At 57.1% G+C, this 16,989-nt stretch overlaps 3 protein-coding genes across 3 annotated transcripts in view; all 3 read right to left on the reverse strand.

The window, feature by feature from the left end:
* Positions 1-3,912, reverse strand: part of ABL1 (ABL proto-oncogene 1, non-receptor tyrosine kinase) — a 121,200-nt gene extending 117,288 nt beyond the window's left edge. Inside the window, exon 1 of the mRNA XM_004593478.2 lies at positions 3,616-3,912. Within this exon, the coding sequence (XP_004593535.2) occupies positions 3,616-3,754 (139 nt within the window). The 5' untranslated portion in view covers positions 3,755-3,912. The remainder of the gene's footprint in view (positions 1-3,615) is intronic.
* A 76-nt stretch (positions 3,913-3,988) lies between these two features.
* On the reverse strand, positions 3,989-5,174 carry LOC131481822 (uncharacterized). Its single transcript, XM_058672165.1, has one exon. It carries the CDS (start codon positions 4,414-4,416, stop codon positions 4,318-4,320), a length of 99 nt encoding a protein of 32 aa, XP_058528148.1. The 5' UTR covers positions 4,417-5,174; the 3' UTR covers positions 3,989-4,317.
* A 4,542-nt stretch (positions 5,175-9,716) lies between these two features.
* On the reverse strand, positions 9,717-16,006 carry EXOSC2 (exosome component 2). Its single transcript, XM_004593480.2, has 9 exons — positions 15,857-16,006; positions 14,315-14,416; positions 13,479-13,524; positions 12,897-12,986; positions 12,236-12,301; positions 12,036-12,104; positions 11,158-11,334; positions 10,926-11,054; positions 9,717-9,872 (listed from the first exon to the last, which is right to left on the reverse strand). Exons 1-9 carry the CDS (start codon positions 15,976-15,978, stop codon positions 9,792-9,794), a joined length of 882 nt encoding a protein of 293 aa, XP_004593537.2. The 5' UTR covers positions 15,979-16,006; the 3' UTR covers positions 9,717-9,791.
* Positions 16,007-16,989: the final 983 nt, after the last annotated feature.

Below are 16,989 nucleotides of genomic sequence, written 5' to 3' on the forward strand. Positions count from 1 at the left end.
GTGGCCTGGGAAAGCAGTCGAGGTCGGCCCAAAGCCTTGGGACCCTGCACCTGCATGGGAGACCCAGAAGAGGTTCCCGGCTCCTGGCTTTGGATCAGCGCAGCACCGGCCGTTGTGCTCACTTGGGGAGTGAATCAACGGATGGAACATCTTCCTCTCTGTCTCTCCTCCTCTCTGTATATCTGACTTTGTAATAAAAATAAATAAATCTTTTCTAAAAATTTAAAAAAATAAATTAAATCTTAAAAAAAAAAGTGAATCTTCAAGCCAAGCCAATGAAATACAAAAGTAACAGGTGGTAAAAGAATGACACCTTGGTTTCCCTTTACTCCTTTTTTTTTTTTTTTTTTTTTTTTAAAGATTTTATTATTATTGGAAAGCCGGATATACAGAGAGGAGGAGAGACAGAGAGGAAGATCTTCCATCCGATGTTTCACTCCCCAAGTGAGCCGCAACAGGCCGGTGCGCGCCGATCCTAAGCTGGGAACCAGGAACCTCTTCCAGGTCTCCCACGTGGGTGCAGTGTCCCAATGCATTGGGCCGTCCTCAACTGCTTTCCCAGGGCACAAGCGGGGAGCTGGATGGGAAGTGGAGCTGCCGGGATTAGAACCGGCGCCCATATGGGATCCCAGGGCGTTCAAGGCGAGGACTTTAGCCGCTAGGCCACGCCGCCGGGCCCTTCCCTTTACTCCTGATGCAGATGGCCAGCCCTTCCGCCCCCGAGTGAGCCTGGCACAAAGTGACCCTGCCCACTGCTCTCCACTCAGCAGCACAGCAGCCAGGGCCATCCTGCCGGCCAGGTTCACATCTGATCCAACAGTACACACTGCTGACTTCAAGTCTAAGAGCCTAACCTATGTGGGCATCAATCAGTTCTAGAAAGATCTAGACGAGAGAACAATCTGCAAGGGGAAGCTAAGGCGGACTACATTCCCAAGTTGACAGGCTTTCATCTAAGCAGTATCTACAGCCCTTTCCTATATTCCTGTTAAATTACAGGCTTTTGCTTTTTATTTTTTTAAACTATGTCTAACAGAGCATTAAGCCTTTGACTAATAGTTTGAATTAAATATATGTTATCTCAAAATTTTTTAAAAATAAGGGGGAGGGAGGGAGGAAGGGAGGAAGGGAAGTAATACTACATTCCTAGAATTGTATCTGTGGGGTTGGCACTGTGGCGCTTACAGCGCTGGCATCCCAAGTGGCTGCCAGTCCCAGGCCCGGCTGTCCCCTGCTAACATGTCCGAGAAGGCAGCGAAGCACAGCGCAGGTGCTCGGGTGTCCCGCTCCAGCTCTGTCCAGCATGGCCAGCTGCAGGGCGGACGGAAGAACTTTGTCTCTTCTTAACGCTGCCTTTTAAATAACCACAATAACTCTTTCAAAAAGGAAAGCAGGATTGTGGCTGTGGGCTCTGCTGCTCTGTTCTCTGCCTGAGAGCGGTGCTGCTGTGAACCTGGGAACCAGCGCTCTAATGAACCACCTCACCGCCCAGAACAGGGACACTCAAGGTCCCAAGAAGCTGACTGGTCTCCAAACATGACTAGAAGTTCTTGCATAAAAAGGAACAAAGAAATGACCATTTGCAGGGGCTGCCATCAATTGTTTCTGGACCTTCACATTTTTTGTAGCAAATAGCACAAGTTTATTGTGAAAGTGGAATTTCTCTCCACTTTTTTTCACCTAAAGTCAGTTTTCAACATAGAATAATTTCACCTACAATCCCGCCATATGGTTTCCTGCAACCATACAAATAGACATTTTTGTTTCACCACAGTGGGGTCATCACATCCTGACTGCGTCCAACTCGGCCTCTCTCACTCACCACAACGGACAGCCCTCAGGACTAGTAGCTCTTTTCTTTTCTTTTTACCTTTTAAGAATATTTATTTATTTTGGGCCTGGCACAGTAGCCTAGTGGCTAAAGCCCTCGTCTTGCACGCACCAGGATCCCATGTGGGTGCAGGTTCTAATCCCAGCAGGCCCTGTTTCCCATCCAGCTCCATCCTGTGGCCTGGGAAAGCAGTTGAGCACTGCCCAAAATCTTGGGACCCTGCACCTGCATGGGAGACCTGGAAGAGGCTCCTGGCTCCTGGCTTCGGGTCAGCTCAGCTCCGACCGTTGCGGTCACTTGGGGAGTAAACCATTGGATGGAAGATCTTCCTCTCTGTCTCTCCTCCTCTCTGTAAATCTTACTTTCCAATAAAACTAAATTAAGATACATCTTTTTAAAAAATGGTTTATTTATTTATTTTTATTCCAAAGATACATCACAAGCAGGGAGGTGGATGGGAAGCAGGGCCTGCTGGGACTCAAACCTGCACCCCTATGAGATTCCGGTCCTTGCAAGGCGAGGATTTAACCACTGGGCCATGGCACCGAGCTCCCTCAGTGCTAGCAACTCCCGCTGCGGCCAGTCTCTCCCCCTGTCCACCTGGGGACTTCCTCCAGGGCCGAGTTCACCCTCTGTAACACCAGGTCTTCTCTACACTCCTGAGACCCAATGAGGGTCTCAAAGCTGTAACTTATGTGGGTTACCTCCTCAAAATTCACCAAATAGAAATTAAAACTTGGTGCTGCTGGGATGGCACAATTCGCTAATCCTTTACCTTAAAGTACCAGCATCCCACAAGAGCACTGGTTCTAATCCCGGCTGCTCCACTTCCCATCCAGCTCCCTGCCTGTGTCCTGGAAAAGCAGTCAAGGACGGCCCAAAGCCTTGGGACCCTGCACCCGCGTGGGAGACCTGGAGGAGGTTCCTGGCTTCAGATCAGCTCGGGTCCAGTTGTTGTGGCCACTTGGGAAGTAAAGCAGTGGATGGAAGATCTCTCTGCCTCTCCTCTCTGCCTTTCAAATGAAATAAAAAATTTTTTAAGATTTATTTACTTTTATTGGAAAGTCAGATTTACAGAGAGAAGGAGAGACAGATTTTGCATCCACAGGGGCCTGGGCACCTCAGCCATCGCTGGCTGCCTGCTGGAACCTTGGAACCTGGACGCAGAGCTTGAACTCCAACTAAGTATCACTCCGCAGGGCCCGGACCTGCGCCTTCAACACCATCCTGAAGCAGAAGACACAGCCTGGACCAACACAGCCACAGGACAGACGGGACCTGGTGAGGTGGCTGGCGGCTGACCTCAGCCAAGCGATCCTTGCCGGGGCCTCACGCAGAAGCCAACGACGCAAGGCTTAGAGTGGGCACCCCAATGCCAGCTACGCTCCCAGAAACGGCAGAGGCCGCACTTGGGCGCCGGGTTCCACGGGCGGACAGTTCCCAATCCTCTTCCCCACACGGCGCCAAGGTGAGGACTTCCCACCGGGGTTGAGAAGGTCGGGCACATCCGTGTTCGGCACAGACTAACACACGCTCCCTCTAGACCTGGTGAAAATGGGGGACCGACGCCAAGCAGCTCAGAAAACAGGCCTGGCCCAGGACAGCGGTCAGGCAGAAGCAGCGGGAGCGGGCAGGACACACCTGACTCCCACCAGAGTCCTAGCAGCCATCAACAAACTTTCTCCTGGAAGCAAGTCCCACCGGAGGCTACCGGGGTTAACAGCCGGGCGCGGCAGCACCGCGAGGGAACCGAACCCCGGAAGGACACGCGGAAACGCACTTACCGTGTTCCACAAACACGTTGCAGTGCGGGCCCCCATGCCTCGTGGCCGACTCCTTCTTCCCTGACCCTTTGATGAAGTGCAGGGCGGGCAAACTTGGCCTCCTTTGGTCCCCAAGAACTTTTCCAGGCTGCTGCCCCATAAATCAACGATAGGCACCCCTTTCCAGAAGAGGGCACAAGATCTTCCAGAACCGTCCGTGAGCTAGCAGCCCTGGCAGTGGCAGAGGCAGTGGCGGTGGTGACGGGCAGCAGGACACTTCACAGCCACCGCACCTGCGCCCAGCGCCCATCAGCGTCCATCGCAGCCGGACACCTCCCCTAAAGAAGCGGTCTCCAGCCTCCTTGGCCGCAGGAGCTCCGATTCTATGTCCGCTGTCGATGGTCCCGAAGCAAGGTGACGCTAACGCTACCCTGAAAACGTTTCGCGACTTCAAGTCCGTTTTCCAGAAGAAATACACCGCGTCTTTTTGGAGAGGCAAAAAAAAAAAATCTATTTCTGGGGGGACGCCGGCAGGGTGGGCAATCCTGAAGCCATTTCGGTCCTCTCTGACACACACACACACAGCGGAAGCGCCGTGGTCTTGGGGGGTTCCTCCACCTTTCCTGGGGGAGTCACCGGTGGGCCGCTATCTAACTCTCCGCATCTTCCGGCCCACGGGTCACCCGATGCGGCGGAGACGTTAATGCATCGCCAGCAACTTTTCTAAGTCCGCTTTTTAAAAGGCCTGTGAAACCAATCCAGGCTTTTCCTCTGCATCAAAGTTTCGGGCTGGGCTGAGACCAAGGGGGCCGTAGGTGACATTGGAAGAGGTCAGGGCATGAGAGGCTGGCGGCAGTAACGTGGGGAGGGTACAGGGCAGGACTCCTGACAGCCAGAGAGAGGATTTGAACGGAGGAGGAGGGGGTCTCCGAGGCCAAACTTGGGGACAAGATCCGGGCTAAAGAGAGGGGCTGCCGGGGTGCGAGTCCTCCGAGGCGGGAGGAGGGGCGAGACTCCTCCAACGCCTCAGGAAACGGGGCGTCCCAGGTCCGTGGCACAAACCAGAGACCACCTCGGGGTCCCAGAGCCGGGCCAGGGCCGCAAGGGACGAAGGAGTCGCGCGGCCCGAGAGCGGGAGGCAGGCCGACGAGGCAGGAGGCCCCGAGCCCGGGGGGTCTCTGCCCGAGACACCCCGTCCCGCGCGGCCCCGGACGTGGCCACCGTCGCCGCCGCCGCCACCAGCAGGCAGTCTCGTCCCCCGAACGCCGCCCAGGGACCCAGCCTGCGCCCTCCGACAGCGGCCGTGGACCGCCACGGGGCTCCTCCACCGCAGGAACCCAGGAACCGGCTCCGGCTTCAGCGCTGCTCAGGGACGGACACCGACTCCCGCGGCCGCCATGATGGATTACGAGCCGCTCCACAACGAGGCCAGGCCCCGCCCCCGACCCCGCCCCCCGGCGCCGTCCGGAGCCCGCCTCGCGGGGACCGGGGTGCCCCCGGAGGTGCTGGTCTTCCGGAACTCCGCGGCCCCCTCCGGCTCTGGCGTCAGTGCCCACCGCAGCCGGGCCCGAGACGACCTTTTACAGGAGGCTTTTCCGAGGGCAAGGTGAGGGCCAAGGAAGCACCCGCCTCCTCGGCACTGCGATTGGCCGCCTAGAATCCTGGTCAGCCCTCTCTCCTCCATACTATTGGCTGCGATGCGCTAGACGGCCGGAGGCCTTATCCAATTGCAGTCGGCGCAGTCCGCGGGGTGTGCCGGGAGTTGTAGTCCCGCAGCGCCGCTCGGCTCAGCCGCGCCGACGCGTCTGGCCTTCCGCTGCCCGGGACTGCGGCGTCTGAGCTCGGCCCTCGGACGGGTGCCGCTTCTCTCCGCCGGCCACCTGTCGGGGTGACCCGCGTCTTCCCTGCGCAAGCACCGAGACGGGGGTGCGCGACTCGGATCCCCCCGGAAGCGGAGTCGGATGCCTTCCTTGGGGCTGTGCCCCGAGGAGCAGCACGAGAACACGCGGACGCGCGGGCAGCACCCACCGCACCACCTGCGGACTCTGCTCCACTGGGCACCGGCGCCTGAGGGAACCCGGAGTTCGTGCAGGAAAACGCCAGCGCCGCCCGATCCCCCCGGAGGAGTTGAACCAGTGGACGGAAGATCTTTCTTTCATTGTCTCTGTAAATCTGCCTAACAAAGATAAATCTTTTTTGTTGTTTTAAGATTTATTGTATTGTTTTTATTGATAAGTCAGATATACAGAGGAGAGACATTCCCCAAGCGGCTGCAACAGCCGGAGCTGAGCCGATCTGAAGCCAGGAGCCTGGAGCTTCTTCCCGGTCTCCCACACGGGTGCAGGGTCCCAAGGCTTTGGGCCGTCCTTGACTCTTTTCCAGGCCACAAGCAGGGAGCTGGAATGGAAGTGGAACAGCTGGAATACGAACCGGCATCCGTATAGGATTCCGGCCCATTCAAGGCAAGGACTTTTGCCTCTGGGCCCTAAAGAGAAATGTTTTTAAAACACTGGGCTTACCCTTAACACAAGCACCCTCTACTGGGCTGGGGAAAGGATGCAGGGACAGGAGGGCTCTTGCGTGACCTGAGGAGAAAAGAGCTGGATGTCGCCCTGCTCAGGACCCAGCATTCCCGATGCCCGCTCTCGGAGGCATACAGCAGCGGGCCCAGCCACAGGTGCACCATGGTCTATGGAATGTTCATGTATGCACACCCCTCCAAGCAGCTGATGCCACAAGACAGAAAAAATGGAGCCGGGGCCCAGCCGCCCAAGGGCACACCACTGTGCATGACTGCTGCCCCAGCGTCCTCCAGGGCAGCAGACTGACTGCACAACATTGTGTGAGGTCACTGTGGAAGGAACAGGGATGTGTCATGTGTTACATTTAGTGCGGACTCCGTGGGAGCTGAGGTGACCGTTTTCGTTTATGCCTTTCTGAGTTGCCGTGACATGTAAGGTTGTGCCCTGGGCATTGGGCCTTACGGCTCAGAGGCCGCTCACTACAGGCCCGTTCCTCGTCAGCCAGCCTTCAGCCACTTCACAGGGCTTGGGTTCCCCTCACCCACGCAGGAAACTGGACTCAGAGGTGGCTGCTGGCTTTGGCCTATCCCAGTCCTGGCTGTTGTGGGAATTTGGAAGCTAAACTACCAGATGGAAGAACTCTGCTTTTCCAATAGTTACAGAAAACAGGGGAGGCAGGCAACTGGAACTCAGGGGCCAATGTTGTTGCCATACAGAGTTAAGCCACAGCCTGCAACACCAACTTCAGTGAGTACTGGTTCAAGTCCCTGCTGCTCTGCTTCTGATCCAAATTCCTGCAAACACACCCAGGAAGGCAGCGGATGGTGGTCAGCGTTGGGTTCCTACATCCACGTGGGAGACATGCAGCGCCCCAGGCTCCTGGCTGAGGCCATCTGGGAAGTGAACCAGCAGACAAGGAAGGGAAGGAGGAATGGCGGAAATAAAAACAAGTGCTGATGAGCCTCAGAGCTGTCATCTGCAATGTTTAGTTACCACTGAAATGCTCAGGTCACATTTTACCAGGTGGAGCAGCAGAGCGGCAAGGCCTCTGTCGTGGCATCTAGCTGAGCCCTCTCCCGACGCACGCAACTCTCGGTGAGCCAGGATCAGCAGCTGGTCAGGGCAGGCACTGCGGGCCAGTGCCCCTCTGCTTCCCACTGGCTCTCTAATGCCCCTGGGAAAGCAAAGGACAACGGGTCACATACTGGGGTTTCTGCTGCCCATAAGGCAGGGAGACCCTGATGGATGGGTAGTTCCCACCTGGCCTGGCCCTGGCTGCTGCAGCCATATGGCCAGTGAACCAGTGGATGTTAGATTCTCTCCCTCTGCCCATCACATACGTCAATCTTTCCTTAAAAATAGTTCCCATAAATAACTTGTCTATAGTGCCTTTTAAAAAATATTTATTTTATTATTATTGGAAAGTCAGATATACAGAGAGGAAGATCTTTGTCTGACGATTCATCCCCAAGTGGCCACAACAGCCACCAATCTGAAGCCAGGAGCCAGGAGCCTCTTCTGGGTCTCCCATGCAGGTGCATGGTCCCAAGGCCTTGGGAGCTAGATGGGAAGTGGAGTCGTTGGGACTGGTGCCCATATGGGATCCCAGTGTGTGCAAGGTGAGGACTTCAACCACCAGACTACTGCACCGGGCCCTATAGCGCCTTCTTATAAGAGGGTGGGCTACCTGGACTAGCAGTTAACATACTCGCTGGGATGACACGTTCCCTATTGGGTGAAATTCCAGGTTCCAGCTGATGCCAGCTTCTGACTAGTGAGGTCCCTAGAGGCATCATCAGGTCATGGCTGAAGTCACTGGCCCACCCGTGTGGGAGAGCTAACAGGAGCCTCCAGGTCCCAGCTGTTAATCAGTTGGTAGGAACTCTCTGCTTTTTCTCAATCTTCTTGTAATTAAAAAGTTAAAACTACCAAAACATAAAGCTTTAAAGCTGTCCTGGGGGCAGCTATATTGTGATGTAACGACGTGTTAAAGGGTAAAGGTGGTACCCCCAGAGGGCCAGTTCATGTCGTAGCTGCTCCCCTTCTAACCCAGCTCCCTGCCAGCACAGCGGCGGGGACACACCTAGTGCTTGGGTCTGTGTCCCCTTGAGACCCGAGGCAGCTGCTGGCTCCTGGCTGGGCCCAGACCTGGGGGGTGGACCCGATGAAAGATCTCTGTCCCTCTTCCTTTCACTTAAAGAAGTAACTTTCCCCACAACCTCTACCAGAAACTAATTTTTCAATAATCATCAGAACACTGGGTCTGCAGCACCCATCAGCTCACGTGAAGAGATAAGGCTGGGGGCGGAACTGACCAGGCAGCCACATGCACTGGCTAGTGCGGGCGACAGACTGAACCTGACCCTGCACTGGCTGGCACACCTTGTCAAACCCAGGTGAGGTTTCCTGGGGGCATCCCCAACTGGATGGCTGGATTCAGACCCTGACCACAGGGAAAATCACAAAGCATGTGGTCCGACATTGGAGTGCACGCATCAGGACTGGGCCTCCTCCGTTGCCGATCCCTGTGCAGTGGACAGCATGTCCAGCAGCACATGGGGGACATCATAGCCAGCAGGGGGCGCTGACTGCCTCGTCAGAGGATGGAAAGCAGAGCAGTTTGAACAACTCTCCTGGCCAGGCTTTGCAGTACAGCATGTTCCTGGGGCTGAGAGTGCACTAAGGACTTGGTCAGCCAACAGACCTTGGAAAGATTTTCTCCACCCTGGTGCCGTGAAGCCAACACCTCAGAACTATCAAAATCACTCAAGGGACATCCTCAGAACACTCTTCCCCACATGGGGGTCTCTACGGTGTCACTTAATGACCGTCCTGTCCCCAGGTGCTAATGCAGTCTGAAGGCAAGGAGCATGCCCTCCCCCTCCTCCCCTGCAGACACAAGAGGAAAAACTGAAACATTTGTCCCACCCACCTTCCTCCACACCCGATTCGCCCCACCCAGATTAAAAGGTCCCTCTCAACTATGTACACAATACTGAAAAAAACAAAACTTAAAGAAAAACCTTAAACAAGAATTCCAGCACTGGCCCCTGAGGCGCTAAGCTTTAATCTTTGCACACAGACTTACTGAGAGGTTCCTGTCACCACTCAGTGACAGGACTCAGCTTGGCCTCCGAACCTCCCGGGCGTGTTCTCCTCAGGCAGTGACACACCCTCTTCACCCTCCCAACACCCTCCCAACACCCTCCCAACACCCTCCCGCTTCGGACTGCACTCCCGCACAGGGAAACGTGGGCAGGCCCGGGGCTGTGGCCCACCGGAAGGAACTTGAGTTGAAGTTGCCTGAGCTGGAGGGGCCAGGCATTCCCAAACATGCCTTCCAGAGCAGTGGGACCAGAGGCCTGACAGGAGTAGGAATGAAGGGTGACTGTGTTCTCCTGGGGTGCTGAGGCCTTGTGCGTAACAGCGAGTGGGAGACAAAGGCATCTCCCTATTCTTCCGGGGTGTGGGCAGAGGCGGTGTCGCCGGGCTGGACGCCGCGCACCATGAGAACCTGGGGACAGTTCAAGGACAGCCAGCACCGCTCCCGGCCCCGGTCTCTGTCTGGACTGCAGGAGGCAGTCCTGGCACCCGGCCGGGACGCTTGTGTCCCTCGGCACTGTCCTGAGCGACGTCTCTCCAGCAAGGAGCATGGTGCCGTCCCCTGGGAGCCGCTTAGCCCTCCTGTTCTAGAAGCCTCTGGCGCGTCTCCATCACGATCTCCTCCGTTATTTCCGGTTTTAAGATATCTTTGATCTATGAAAGAAAAGAAACATCTTTGTTCCAGAAAAAAACCCCACCACTTGCAGCCTCCAGGTGGGCTCGTCCACGCAGGGAAACCTGCACAGCTCCCAGGAGCCTTGCGCCATACTCCTCTACCGGCCTGGGATCTTCCCGCACCGGCCTGGGCGCTGAGCAGAATCCCCTGCAACGGAGTGACAAGAATGCACTGACACTAAAAAAGAAGCGAGAAAGAGAAAAAAGGCCCCGCACAGTAGCCTAGTGGCTAGGGCCTTCGCCTTGCATGCGCTGGGATATCATATGGGCACCAGTTCATGTCCTGGCTGCCCCACTTCCCATCCAGCTCCCTGCTTGCAGCCTGCGAAAGCATAGAGAATGGCCCAAAGCTTTAGGACCCTGCACCCACGTAGGAGACCCAGAGCAGCCTTCAGATCAGCAAAGTTCCAGCTGTTGCGGCCACTTGGGGGAGTAAATCATCGGACAGAAGATCTTCCTCTCTGTCTCTCCTCCTTTCTGTATTTCTGACTTTCCAATAAGAAAGAAAGGGCAAAAAACAAAACAAAAAAACGCTGGGTGGACACCATGGTGTAGTACGCTGAGCCTCCACCCGCAGCACTAGCATCCCCCATGGGCATCAGTTCTAGTCCCAGCTGCTCCACTTCCCATCCAGCTCCCTGCCTGTGGCCTGGGGAAGGAGCAGAAAGCCTTGGAACCCTGCACCCACGTGGGAGACCCGGAAGAGGCTCCTGGCTCCTTCCAGCTCTGCACACTGCAGCCATTTGGGGACTGAACCAATGGATGACATTCCCTTTCTCTCTAAATCTTTCTTTCATGTAAAAATAAATAAATCTTAAAAACAAAACAAAACAAACAAACAAACAAACAAAAAAACCTGAATTTTCGGATGGGAGGATAAAGTCTGGCCCCAGTGTCACCAACTAGGCCTGCCTGGCCCCTCCACCCCCCTTGGCAGCTAGACACTCTGGGTCCCTGTTGCCTGTGTGGAGGTAGGGAGGAGCCAGGTGCCCCGAGGCTGTCCTTCGTGTTGGCCACGCTGGCCCGGCCTACCTGGTGCGGCAGGGACGCCTCGTAGCAGTACAGGATGCTCGTGTCATACAGCATCATCCTCTGGCTGACCAGTGCCATGACGCAGTTCCGGAGGCGGGAGATGACCTCTCGGTCGGCCAGGGAGACGGGCTGCGGGGGGCGGGGAAGGGGGAGTGAGCCTCGGGGTCCAGGGCCTCACAGGGGACCCCAAGCACAGGCCACAGCCCAGGCGGAGCCAGGCAGGCTGACTTGCCTCCAGGTTCGCGACGAAGCCCCCTGCGTCCTCCTCCTTGTACTCGGGGGTCGGGTAGATCCAGATGAAGCCGTTGTTGCCCAGGATCACCGAGGCGCCGCAGGGCAGGTCGTGGAAGTGGGTCTTCTGCCGCTTCACCAGGGACGGTGAGACCTGCACCAGCACGCCCTGGCCCAGCTGGAAAAGAACCCCGAGGACGGGGCCCATCAGGCGTGGGCGAGCTGGCCCCCAAGTGCGGTGCGCCGTCCATACCACCCCTGACACCCACACCTGTCCCGCCCAGGAGAGGCCAGAGGCTGGGACCATGCCTGGTCTTGGCCAGGCCTGCCCGGGGCAGTCTGCGAGGGCCTCTAAGAAGTGTCACACGTCACCCAGGGGCGTGCTCGTGGCTGGCTGGAGCCACCCATTGAGGGAAGAGGTTTCTGTTCCACTCAGAAAACACCAAGCATCACCCACTCAGCTCTCAGAGATGAATAAATCATGCTTTGCGTGAGGACAAAGGCTGTCATAGAAGGAAAAAAAGAGAGAAAGAAAAAAGCCCACAGCCAATAGTGTCACCTCACATGAGGAAAGCCTAGAAAGTCACTCCAGGCTGAATGACAAACCACCTAGGCTGCCCACCACAGCCCACAGCCATGCTGCCAGCGGGTGTTTGGGCTGCAGCGCCCCCTAGAGGCAGCAGAGAGCATGGCTCTCGGGCCCCAAGTCTCAGGAGAAACAAATCCTGATGGCATTTACTGTCCACGAACCACGATCTCCCTTCCACTACACCAGGGGGCGGCCCTCAGCGCCTGTCCGTGGGGGCATAGGTCAGAGGTGCAGAGGGCTAGCCAGCCACAGGCGGGGGCTGGTCTATCCACAGCAGGCGCCCCACTTACTTTTCCGTATTTCAGGCTCCTCGTGTGCAGAGACACGGCTCCGTCAGAGAACACTGCCTGGACCTCGGCCTGGCCAGGGCGGTAAAGGAGCAAACAGCAGCCTCGCGACCCCCGCGGGCCCCAGACGTGCCACCTGCCCGCCCTCCTCCCGCAGGCCACAGGGCCCCAACCCCCGGGAGAGCATGCAGGGTGCAGGATACACTGATGAGATCCCCCTCCTGCAGGAAGCCTCTCATGGCCAGCTCGTCCTCTGCAGACCGCCTCCTCTGCAACACACAGGGCGCAAGTGCCACACTGCAGCTGTGTCCCAGCCCCCCCCACTGCAGCCGTGTCCCCAGGCAGCCCCTCCCAGCCACTGCAGCCCCTAGTCAGGGACCCCCACACACACACACTGCTGGGTGCGGATCTGGGAAGCCAGTGGGAAGAAGTGGCCACACCCAGCCACCTCCTCCCCTGCTCCAGCAAGGGCTGGATCTCCACCCACTCACTCTCCCCTCATCCAAGTCTGCATACTCGGTGAAAGCCTACCCTCCCAGCAAGGATCAGCCCCAGCACCAGCCCTTCCCACCAGCCACTCTTCCCTCCGTGCTCACTCGACCACCAGATGTCTTTTGTTGGTTATCTCAGGCCATAGGCGAGCTGGAAGCTCTTTAGGCACTCAGCTGTGCCCGCTTTATCCTGGCATCCAGCACAGGACCCTGCATGAGACAGAACCCCTGGGAGGAAGTGGTGCCACTTGCAGATGCCACCCAATTCCTGGGAGACTAACTGGCATCTGCCACCTTGGCCTGTGCTGGTGGGAGGCCTGCATCCCTCTGCACAGCCAACGTCACGGAGAACAGGGATGGCCCGCGCCCCTACCAGCTCTCCTCCAGGGAGGTTCATGGATGACAGCAGCAAGACCGAGTCCAGCCTGGAGTTGGTCTCCACCTTCCATCTTTTCTGCTGGACCTGCAGACAAGACATGCACACCTGGACACACCCCTACCACCCCCAGGGACAAGAGCTCACACAGCGAGCGGCTGTCTAGCCCAGGCATTCACATCAATCAATGAGTGCTTCTTTAACGTGACTGAACAGGGAACGACCGTGCCACTCATTAAATAAGGCACCAGCTTGGGGGCTGGCACAGAGGTAGGGCAGGCTGATCTTCCACCTGCAGCACGGGTATCCTTTATGAGCACTGGTTTGTGAGCCAGCTGTGCCACTTCCAGCAGCTCTGCTAATGGTCTTGGAAAGCAGCAGCGGCAGGCTCAAGGCCTTGGGCCCCAGCGCCCACGGGGGAGACACGGAAGAAACTCCTGGCTTCACATCAGCTCACTCTGCTGCTGTGGCCACTTGGGGAGTGAGCAGCAGAGGGAAGACCCTGTCCCTCTCTTTGAAATTCTGACTTTCAGACAAAATAAGCATGGCACCAGCTGGCCGTGACTTCGTCAGCATTACCTCTGTGATGCGCCCCACTACGATGTCGCCCACTTCACCGTTGTACCTGAAGGAAACATGGTATCTGCTAGCGTCTGTGGCCCTGAGAAGCCCAGCCAGCTTTCCCAAGAACAAGGGTGACCACGAGGCCACTCCAGCCCTCCTGCTGACCGGCTCAGCCTGTGCTACCCACTGGCTGCGACTACAACGACGAAGCCCCGGGCCCACCCCACACGCCACGTCCCAGAGGCTGGAGCTGCCAGCCACCTGCAGCTGTCACAGCCCAAAGCAGCAGCTACCCCCTCTCCCGGTGGTTCCCAGATTGGCAATGCCATCCCACCCTCCAGCCGAACCCTACTGCCGGACATGCTCTGCCAGCAGAGCTCCCTGGGTTAATGACCCAGTCCCCACAAAGACGACCCAAGCACAGCAGCCTGCGCCCTCTCCCTCACAGCCCCCACTTCCCTGACACCCACCTGCAGCCGACACATCCGGTGCCTCCCCCTGCCCACAGCAGCCGGGGATGTCACCGACCCTAAGGCATGGGCTGTCTATGCCTGGCTCCTGGACTCCAGCAGCTGTGGGGGACAGGCTGGCTGGACACCCACCTCGGCTCTCCTGGCTCATAGTCCCACTCCACTGGCCTCCTTCCTGGGGCACCCCTGACCTAAGCACTTTCAGGTGCAGCCTGGTGGGCTGCAACCAGCAGTTGCACTAACAACAAGAGGAGCAGGGTGCCCGGGCGGGCTGGGGGAAGCCTCTGCCATGCAGTTGCTCCCAGGGTCAGGCTCAACCCCGCAGGCCCGGGGCAGGTGCACTGGGTTTGTGAGGGCGGAGAAGCCCCATGTCACGCTCACCTGGTTTTCAAAGCCTTCACACAGATGAGCTTATTCACGCGCTCCACCGCACCAGCCACCGAGGCCACAAGCTTCTCTTCGCCCATGTACGTCCCGTGGCCCCTGAAGAGGGGGAAGACAGAGAGCGCAAGGTGGAACCCCTGTGACCTCGCAACAAGGAGGCCCTCCACCCACCAGGTCCCTGCCGCCCCCTCCAGGGAGGGCCTGACACTTCCCACCTCTGATCCAAGCTGCAGTGGCCGCCTCCAGCAGGCCCAAGTGGACCACACCAGGGAAGGCAGGGACACAGGGGGCAGGTCACCCCACTCTGGAGTCCCTGCTGTGACTCTCAGCTACTCCATTTAGGTTTGTTTTTTTTTTTTATTGGAAAGTCAGATATACAGAGACAAGGAGAGAGACAGAGAGGAAGATCTTCCATCCAATGATTCACTCCCCAAGTGACCGCAATGGCCAAAGCTGCACCGATCCGAAGCCAGGATCCAGGAACTTCCTCCAGGTCTCCTACGTGGGTGCAGGGTCCCAAGGCTTTGGGCCATCCTTGACTGCTTTCCCAGGCCACCAGCAGGGAGCTGGATGGAAAGGGTGGCTTGTCAGGATACTAACTGGTGCCCATACGGGATCCCGGTGTGTAAAGCAAGGACTTTAGCCACTAGGCTACCACGCCAGGCCCCCATTTACTTTTTTTTAAAGATTTATTTTTATTGGACAGATACAAAGAAACAAGGTGAGCCAGCTCTTCCATCCACTGGTTCACTCCCCAAGTGGCCGCCATGGCCAGAGCTGGACTGGCCCGAAGCCTGGAGTTTCTTCCAGGTCTCCCACGTGGGTGCAGGGTCCCAAGGCTTTGGGCCGTCCTCGACTGCTTTCCCAGGCCACAAGCAGGGAGCTGGATGGGAAGTGGAGCTGCCAGGACTGGAACGGGCGCCCGGATGGATGCTGACATGACAGATGAGGGCTTGACTCACTATGCCACAGCACCAGTCCTACATTTATTTATTTCAAAGGTAGAATAACAGCGACAAAAGTGGGGGAGGAAGATCTTCCATCTGCAAATGGCTCTAAGAGCTGACACTGGCTCAGGCCAGGCCAGGCGCCCCGGGCATCACCCTGATCTCCCAGCCGGTAGGAGGGCTGCAAGCCCTTAGGCCATCCTCTGCTGCTTTGCCAGGCGCACTGGCGGGACTCAAACCCACACTTGGTGTGGGGGATGCTGGCGTCTCAGGCTGTGGCCTCATCTGCTGCACCTGTTTACCTGTGAGCAAGTCCTGCCCACCTGGGCCCAGATGTTCCGCTGGTGCACTGCTACACCCCAAGCACACAGCAAGCCACGGCTGCGCACTGGTGACTCCAAGACCCCCAAAGTCCCGGGCGGAGAGGAGGCGCGAGGGGCGGAGGCAGGCTCCGGCAGCACGCAGAGACCTCTGCGTCTGGGAAGCGACGCTCAGCGCCGGTTTCCGGGGTCCCGGCCGCCAGCGCACCCCGGCCAGCTGACCACGTGCAGGGCCCTGCAGCCGCACCCCGCGGCCCCGAGCCCCCTCGTACCGCATGAAGCCCGTGTCCGTGGTGATCGTGTCCCCCGGCACCACCAGGTGCTTCTTGGTGTCACGCCCCAGGCTCTCGCTAAGGGGCTTCCGAGCCACCGGGAGCCTCATCTCCACCGCCATCTTGGCGCCAATAACCTGCGCAGGCGCACTCGGCCTTGTAACCCAGCGAAGGGCGGTCCGGGGCGGAGCCTCAGGGCATCCGCCAATGGGAGCGCACGCTGTGGCATCCATGTGGACTGTTGGCAACTGTTCGATTATCCTGAAGGGAAGGAGTGAGTATGGTTGCCATGTTTACTCCTGGCAAAGGAGCACCTGTGGAATGATGCTATGCCACGTACCCAATACTCCTCCTACTTGTGGTTGGCCAGTTAGACATAACTGGGGAATGGACCTGTTTCCATCCGGCTCTAAGCCGCTAAAAGCCGATTTTTGTATGAGAGAGCCCAGGAGCATTGGAAGGTAGAATCTACAGATAACACTACACAGAAGAGCCACCCTTTCCAATAAAAACAAATAAATCTTACTTATTTTTTTAAAAAAAGGAAAGATTTATTGGGTTAAGCTGCTGCCTGAAGTGCCAGCATCCCATATGGGTTCCTCTTAAAGTCCTGGCTGCTCCACTTGCATTCCAGCCCCCTGCTAATGGTCTGGGAAAGCAGCAGAGGATGGACCAAGTGCTTGCCACCACCACCCCCACGCCTCATCCGTGGGAGACCTGGGTGAAGCTCCTGGCTCCTGACCTTAGCCTGGTCCAGCTGTGGCCACCGTGGCAATTCGGGGAGTCAACCAGCATATAGAAGATAGCTCTCTCTGTCTTTCAAATAAATATCTAAATATATTTTATTTAGTTTTAAATTAGCAGAGCCATGCCTGAAGCAGCACTCCAAGTTTAGAGGGAAAAAAAGTTTGTGTTGGTTTGAAAGCCAGAGTTACAGAGAGAGACAAAGAGAAATCATCCATCCACTAGTTCACTCCCCAGATGACCACAAACCAAAAACCTAGAACTCCCATGTGGCCGCAGAGGCCCAAACATGTGTGCCATCCTTTGCTGCTTTCCAAGCGCATTATCAGGGAGCTGGACCAGAAAGGAAGCAGCTGGGACTCAAACTGGCACTCCTGAGATGCCAGGGC

This window comes from Ochotona princeps, chromosome 14, assembly GCF_030435755.1.
Source record: "Ochotona princeps isolate mOchPri1 chromosome 14, mOchPri1.hap1, whole genome shotgun sequence".
Taxonomy (NCBI): domain Eukaryota; kingdom Metazoa; phylum Chordata; class Mammalia; order Lagomorpha; family Ochotonidae; genus Ochotona; species Ochotona princeps.

Coding starts and splice junctions, on each gene's coding strand:
- LOC131481822 (XM_058672165.1), bottom strand. CDS start 4,416: ATGTCACCTACGGCCCCCTTGGTCTCAGCCCAGCCCGAAACTTTGATG.
- EXOSC2 (XM_004593480.2), bottom strand. CDS start 15,978: ATGGCGGTGGAGATGAGGCTCCCGGTGGCTCGGAAGCCCCTTAGCGAG. Junction 12,987..13,478: donor TAGTGGGGCGCATCACAGAG/GTAATGCTGACG, acceptor TCTTGTCTGCAG/GTCCAGCAGAAAAGATGGAA. Junction 12,302..12,896: donor ACCTCCCTGGAGGAGAGCTG/GTAGGGGCGCGG, acceptor TGTGTGTTGCAG/AGGAGGCGGTCTGCAGAGGA.